Source organism: Sebastes fasciatus, chromosome 3 (assembly GCF_043250625.1).
Source record: "Sebastes fasciatus isolate fSebFas1 chromosome 3, fSebFas1.pri, whole genome shotgun sequence".
NCBI lineage: Eukaryota > Metazoa > Chordata > Actinopteri > Perciformes > Sebastidae > Sebastes > Sebastes fasciatus.
Window position 1 is genome coordinate 42,460,936 of NC_133797.1, and position 8,081 is coordinate 42,469,016.

An 8,081-nucleotide genomic window follows, 5' to 3' on the forward strand; every position below is an offset into this window, starting at 1 on the left:
ACTTTTAAGGCTTCTCAACACAACTTTATACTTCACAATCTCTGTAATCTACAGAAACATAACATGAACTTGTGTGAATCTCTGGTATCAACTTATATTTATCAGTTTTTATTCATTTTTTGCTCCTGCTTGAGTATTTCTTTCTCTTAGTTCTCTCCATTTCTCTCTTCTTCTCTCTGAAGGTCCTTTCAGACACAACGCCACAATGGGACCACTGCACTCTGAAACCTGTTATTTCCAGCGGCATGCGGCGCGCCACAGCGACTATTCGCTGCATCGAGCAAAGCCCAAATTCAGATTGCACATTGTGATGTGCAGCGAGCGCAGCTCAAAGCGCGTTGTGTCGCGAGCGGCTCTCTCCTGCCGGTAAACCACAGTTGGTGTAACTCTATTGTCGTCCGGGTGGAAACAGTCGGGTTAGTAGACGCTGTACGGCGCCAGAAACAGGTTGGGATAACGAAAAGAAAAAAAAAGGTTTGAAAATGTGTCATAAATTGCGAGAAATACGGGAAACCAGGAGAGGGCAATGAAAAACAGGAGTCTCCCGGCAGACTCGGGAGGGTTGGCGAGTATGTCCGGTAGTCGCTTTCAGTCCAAAATGGCGGAGGTGTAGCTCTGCTGCTGGGCGCTGAAGTTGCAATGAAACAAACAATTCTCTGCTGTTAGCACCGTTAGCTGCTAGCCGCCGTGTGGAGGCCGGTAGTCCCGGCTGTGTGGGCTGTAGCTGCGGTAGCTAACGGAGTCCAGGCAGAGTGCTGACGTTGTGCTGACTGATCATCAACTGTTTAATTCATGCTTCACCATTAGAGGCTCATGCATCAACTGATTGGTCCAGCTGACTACGTAACATCCAATCATATCAGCTGTACTGTCTTTATAACCTCACCATTATGGTTACATCTAAATTAGACAAGTTCATGTTCTTCAAGTCTGTGATTCTGGAAGTAACCTTGAATAAACCGGTAGAACCCGTCCGGGCGTCCGGAGTAAAGACGACCACGACCAGCGTCGGGTGTGATGTGTTCAGTTGACTTGTCTTGTTGATGGTCCCCGTCTCTCTCATACATGTTGTCTCACTTCCTCTCCTCCTCAGCCCAGACCCCTGTTAGGGTTAATTAGGTATTGATTTGATCAGGGCCAGGCGAGGGGGGGGGTTTGCTGTTCTAAGAGCTTTGGTCATGCTAAATTATTAATGCTCATGCTGCACTATATATAGCTCAGGTCCAATGGTCACAAGAAAGCCAAACGTGGGCTCTCGGTTCCTGTGTGTTCCCTCCCTGTTCAGTCGCTTCCTTCAGGGTCGGATTCCTTCTCCACGGCTCTCATGGAAACTGCAGAGATGCTGTTTTCTTGTGCGTGTTTGTTTGCTTTGATTCTTCGAGCATATACTGAATGAATTTCTGAGCAGCTCCAACAGCACTGGGAGTGTTTTTGTTTTTGTAGAACTCGCTGGGTTTCCCTGTTGCCATGTCCACACTGAGGCAGATACATCTATCATGTCCCAGTCAGTTATGAAATGTTCATGTTCAGTCATTCATTAATTCATTTTTGGCCCCCTGCTCTGCCCTGAGTATTTCTTTTTCTTAGTTCTCTGACAACGGCACCACTGCGCTCTTATTTCCAACGACTTGTGCCACGCCACGCCGGCTTTGCCGTGGCGTTGGGATGTGATGTGCGCCGAGCGCAGCTCAAACTGCGTTGTGACGCGAGCGGCTCTCTCCTGCCAGTAAACGACATCAGGTGTAGCTGTATTGTCGTCCGGGTGGAAACAGTCTTATACCCGCTGTACAGCGCCAGAAACAGGTTGAGATAACGAAAAAGGAAAAAACAAAGTGTGAAAAATTGCCATAAATCAGAAAAATACGGGAGAGTTGTGACCCCAAAAGGAAACCTGGGAGGGTTGGCAAGTATGAGGGAAGATAAAACAAGAACACAAGTCTTTTTCCCGCCTCTGCCACTCTGGATTTAATAAACAAACTATCCAAACTTACACAGACCGTCTCAGCTGCGTCTCTTCTAGGGACGAGGTCTCGCCTATTTTGGACGCGAGCCGCGCGGTTCACCGCAACAACAGACAGTGATCGTTTGACAGTCATCATACAGCAAGATAATCAACACTTCCTGCTTTCATTTCAAAATAAAAGCCCTCAAGCGTGTTTTTTTCTGTGGACAGAATTCCTTCATTTGTTAACACAAGGCTTTTATTCTGAAATATGTGCAGGACAGTGTTGTAGAACATGCAGTGACTTGGAGAGCTCCATGAATGAATATAGTACGGAGTTTTAATGGTGGATTATTACTATTATTTACAAATTACCACGTATACAATAATCACGTTATGTGTGTGAATATTTGAACAGTTCTTTTTTGTATTTGTTCACATATTTGAAGTCTGTGTTGTTAGTTGTTTTGTTATCCCTTCTGGTGCAGATTTAATAGTGCATTAGCTGGATGTCTTGTGATTCCTCCCTCCGTGCATGTATTTGTGTACGTGTGTTTTTGTGCTTGTGTTAGTCTCTTTTGTGTCACGCTGCTCTCGGCTGCAACGCTCGACTCTGTGACGTGAAACGAAGTGACACGATGGAGGTCTCAGAGATTGGGACAGCTCTCTCTCTCTCTATATATATATATATATATATATACACGTGCATTTTTGCATAACACACTGACAGAATCCAAGATGCCATACTGTGTGTGTGTGTGTGTGTGTGTGTGTGGGAGGGGGGGGTCTCTCTCTACCATGTCATGTGTGAATGCTTTTGGGCCCGGCGACTAACTGACCTACATTTCTGGAGCTTTTTGCCCGTCCGTGGCTTCAGGGAGACTTTGTGGCTGTTATCTCATTTAGCCAATCACATCCCCTAATCTCGTCTGTCCAATCACATCCTGGAGCTCATCTGTCCAATCGGGGGGGGGGGGTGGGTCTTCCTCTACTTGACGCTGCATGCTCCGCCACTGGAGATGCATTTTGTGACTGTCACTTTAAATATGAAAACACTCTCCATCTTGTGGCCCAAATAGCATGGTGGGGGGGGGGGGGGCGTGTAACTTTGACTTTCAGCGCTGATTTCTCACACTGCAGCGAAGCAACCCTAATTATCCCCCCCCCCCCAACCACCACCTGACTTGAAAGGAGAGCTGTATTTCGGTGCATATCAGCAGCTGGAGAGGAGGGAAAAAATTGAAGCTTTTGAAAATTCTTTGAAGCTTCCGTTTTTTTGTTATCAAAGCTGCCTTTGTAGGCCGCATGAATCTTGCATGTGCAGGTTTAAGGGAACTTTGTGTGTGTGTGACTGAATGGGGGGGGGGGGTACTAATTTAAGAAAGCGAAGAGGGAGGAGGGAATAAGGAGAATGTTGGTTTTGAGCAATAGGACGAATACGTTGGTGATGGGTTGACTTTTCCTCGATAGCATCTGAGGAGCTGTAGTCCCCAAAGAGACCCGACATGACGTGTTGGAAGAATTAGTAATCCAGATACTAAAATAAATATCTTGTATGATTTGGTCCCTGTCTCTTGTGGACAATCCTTTAAACACATGCTTAAAGGACCAATATGTAATGTATATATATACTGTAATAAATCATAAAATCACCACGATACGTCTTCAGAGATTAAGGAAACATGGTCGCAACGTTAGGCTAACGTGGTCGTATCTGGAAGGTAACCCTTAAATTGTGAAAACGTGTGCTTACTGCTATAAGTCACACCGGAGGAGCAGATGGGCGACGGCTCGAATGTTTTGAATTTGGACTGCTGTTTGGACCTGTTTTAACCCGTTTTAACCTGTTTTAACCCGTTTTAACTACGCGTTTGCGTGCACATGGCGCTGCCTCGCCTGTCCTGCATCGTTTTGGAGCGCCGTGTATGTAGTCAGAAACACGTTGTTAAAAAGCGACTATATTATCTGGAACTGGAGACTCGGTTATCTGTTGTGCTCCTGCAGCTGGCGCTCCGCTACATGCGAGGCACTAATCTTGTCGGTTAACGGTTAATAATATCGGTTAACGAGTGTCGGTTATCGGTTACGAACATGTTTCTAAATGAGCATCCCTAGCAGGAATGCAGCTGGTGTGAACACTCGACGCGTGAATCACGCAGCCGCCACGCGCTGTTCCTGCGGGCGGTCTCTGAGGGCGGCGTGATTTAAATGCTCCGTACTGATTTGACCTGAACAGATTGACGAAGACTTCCAGACTGAACTGAAGTTGCTGCCGTCAGGAGGTCGGCCGTAATGATTTTATAACGGAGGAAACACATATCGACGCAGGCTGCTGCTTATCAGGCTGGTTCATGACGGTGTTAAGTATGTGGCCTGACAAGTGGCTATACTTGAACTGTATATATATATATATATATATATATATATATATATACTGTGTATATATATATACATATGTATATATATATATACTGTATATATATGTGCTCCGGTAACCTTTCAGTTCCATTCCATGCTAAAAAAACCCGCTCACACACATCCACGTGTCTTTGTCTCTGTTTCTCTGTCGGCCTCCATCTCCATTTAATGGAGGATGGGGGGGAGGTGGAGGAGGGAGAGGGGGGGCAGGTTGAAAATTGCAATATGTATTTATGTTTCTCTGTATGCGGTTGCCAGGCAACAGCAGAACGAGGGTATTTACAGTTAATAAAAAGTGAGTGACAATAGCTTGGTGTATTAGAGGTAAACGCTAATTTGCTTTAAGAGCTGAGAAGAAAGACGAGGGTGTGTGAGCGTGCGTGTGCGTGCGTGCGTGTGTATGTGTGCGTGTGTGTGTGTGTGCATAGTGACTAATAAATGCTTCCACACCCTGGCTGTATAGGCGCACGTGCGTGTGTGTGTGTTCGTCTATTGTGTGTGTGTATACATAATAAGCGCTCGTCATCCTCGTCGTAGATATTTCTCTGTGTTTCTGTTTTTGTGTGGCCTTGTCTATTGTGTGTGTGTGTGTGCGTGTTTTGTGCTCTCACATCATTGTCTATTGTTAGTGTGTCTAAAAGTGTGAGTGATTTTATTATTATTATTACAGCTTCTATGTTTTCTTTTTGTTTAGTTTGAGCTTTACTAAACTGTTTATTTTTAGATGTGAAATGTTTTAATATCTAAAATGTACTGGGGATTTTTTGTCATGGTAATATTTTTACCTATTGTTGTCCTTTGGGTGTGTTTTTATATATATAACCCATCACACACACACACACACACGTATTGTACATTCCTTTCATGTGAATTTGTCTTTTTACTCTTTTAATGTGTGAAACATGTTTATTTTCACCCTCAGTCTAAATTCACGATTTCAGATAACAAACCACGTTGTGCTGCTATTTTTGTTGTTGTTGTTGTTGTTGTTGTTGTTGTTATTTGTCGTTGCTATGGGAGACCAGCGGATGCTGTGCATCAGCAGAATGAACCCCACGGGGAAAAGCACTTTGTCATTTTATGTTCCGAATCCTTCAAAAGATAAAACAATGGCTCAAAATGCTTTAATATGTCAGTTTGACAGCGTTTCCCTACGTATAGTATTTAAGATGCTGTCATTCGTTGTTTTGATGGTAAACATGTCGGCTTGCTTTAACATCACATCTCTTCTCCTCTTCTTCTTCACAGGCTTTGAAAGCATCTTGGAAGGCTTGTTTGGGCCGGGACTAGTCAACGATATCACCCTTTTCCAAGGTAAGCGTGCTCAAACACACAGATATGCTCTCACAAATACAACCTTATACAAACCTTAAAACAATCTTTACTTGTCTTTTAGTTATCAAAACAGAATTACAAAGTGATTTACAGTCAAACTAATCAATAAATAAATCTGTAAAAAGGAAAATAATATTTAATTTTTTTCTGCCAATAGTGTTATGATTCTGATTCCCTGTGGATTACTGTTTACAGACGTTATTCTGCATGCACGGTTTCATTTAAAGCTCTAATACGAGCTCATTGTTTACAACATGGACGTTCTGATGATCTATCTGTCCAGTGAGCTGTCTTACAGACATGTACTGCCATACCAGCAGAATCAACAATACTGCCAAAACTGCTTAGAATACATAACAATATGATTAATTCATACAGCAGACATGTTTCATTTATGCTGTTAAAACCGGACAGATGTCCCCAAACAGCTGGAGAGAGCTGCTTTCTGCTGCTCTCTCTCTGACGCCAGAGATCTTCTGATTCTTGCAGGTTAAACGTGACTAAAGCAGCCAGCGTTCCCGACCGGAGCGTGACCTACACAAACCGGTCGGTCCGGTCCGCTATTGTCTTTTTCGTCAAAGGTTGCAGCCAACGTCAGCTAAAGTTACGCCAGAGATGTTCCTGAAATTTAGTTTCTCACTTAACCCCCTAACATCCACAATAGAGCCGTTTTAGTCTTCTTTAGGGGGTCTAGGGGGTCTTTAGGAGGTCTTTAGGGGGTCTTTAGGGGGTCTAGGGGGTCTTTAGGTGGTCTTTAGGAGGTCTTTAGGGGGTCTTTAGGGGGAGATAGCAGGTCAACAGTAGATCTCACATAGATAGAAGTGGTGAACATCATCTGTGAGTGAAGTTATTAAACTGATTAATCGCAAATGAACTGCACATTTTTTATCTGTTCAAAGTATTTAATCCTCTTATCAACATGGTAGTGAGCAAATCTGCTGCTTTATGCAAATGTATGTTCATATTTATTACTGGAAATGTCAGATATTGATCCAGAAACCCTCACAGGTTCTGCATTTAGCATAAAACAATATGCTCCCATCATAACATGGCAAACTGCAGCCCAACAGGCAACAACAGCTGTCAGTGTGTCAGTGTGCTGACTGGACTATGACTTGCCCCAACTGCATGTGATGATCATAAAGTGGGCATGTCTGTAAAGGGGAGACTCGTGGGTACCCATAGAACCCATTTACATTCACTGATCTGGAGGTCAGAGGTCAAGGGACCCCTTTGAAAATGGACATGACAGTTTTTCCTCGCCAACATTTACGCAGCAAACGTGACATCAGGAAGACGCTCAGATCATGTCTGTTTAACGTTGCATGTTGGGTTCAATATTTGAATGTCTGGTTAGGGGTCTTTCTAGACGTCTGCAGACGTGCAACTCAGGTTGACATCAATGGTTGAACGTTTCATTCTGGCTCCTCAGTGGACGTCTTTTGGACGTGTCTTTGCTCAGTGGGTAGTATAAGTTTGGAGCGTTATTTAACCTCCTTCGTGACCAGCTAGTGTGACATGGTTGGTACCGATGGATTCATCAGGTTCTCTAGGTTCAGATGAGACCAGGATCTTCACTCTAGCTTTAAAACTGCAACCTTAAAAATCGAGCATTAATGCAACTTAATGCACTAGAGAAATGAGTTGTGTTAAAATGAAGTTGCGTTAACCCGTATTATTGTGTGAACTTTGACAGCACTAAAATAAATAGATAGTTTAAAACTAATGCATTGTTATTTATTATTAAAAAAATAAATCATGGAGCAGCAACTTGGTAAAAAATCTTAAAAAGTAACAGGAGGTAAAATTCCAGTATGTAATGTATTAACCCGATCCAGCTGTTTGAGTCAGTATCACTAATAGAAATCAGTTTATAGCGATGATGTGATGATGTTACAGCCATGTCAGGCTGTAATGCTCATTATAGAGCAGAAAACTAAATGATTGGATGGATCAAAGATGGAGAGACAACGTTGCTATTGTTAAATCACCAGACTGAGTGTTGGACAGACATTAACCTCCACAGAGCGGCGAGACCAGCAGGATTAAACAGCAATAACAGAAATACATGTTGTGTTTGTTAGTATTCCTCATTAAGGCTTAGTGAGGATGATAAGAGCTGTCCTGTGTTTGCATTCATGTAATCATATCAAATCTGCAAGTCATTTTTGCAATGCAACGCAATACAATAACAGCATGTATGTTATTTAGGTCACAATGTTGTTTTTTACAGTTTTGAAATAGATGTTTTAATGACTTCAGGACGTCTCTGACTACAGACATGCTGGAAATCAAACAATTTACTGGATTCATTTAGAGATTTTACAAAGTTAAAGTCTCCAGAAGTGGATGAGTCATCTGTTTCCCTTCATGGTCGAGAGGAAAA

The 8,081-nt window shown here is 43.1% G+C and overlaps 1 protein-coding gene across 1 annotated transcript in view; it reads left to right on the top strand.

The window, feature by feature from the left end:
• lcor (ligand dependent nuclear receptor corepressor) overlaps nucleotides 1-8,081 on the top strand; it is a 110,138-nt gene that overhangs the window by 60,842 nt on the left and 41,215 nt on the right. The window contains exon 2 of the mRNA XM_074631245.1: nucleotides 5,609-5,674. Coding sequence (XP_074487346.1) covers nucleotides 5,609-5,674 — 66 coding nt within the window. The remainder of the gene's footprint in view (nucleotides 1-5,608; nucleotides 5,675-8,081) is intronic.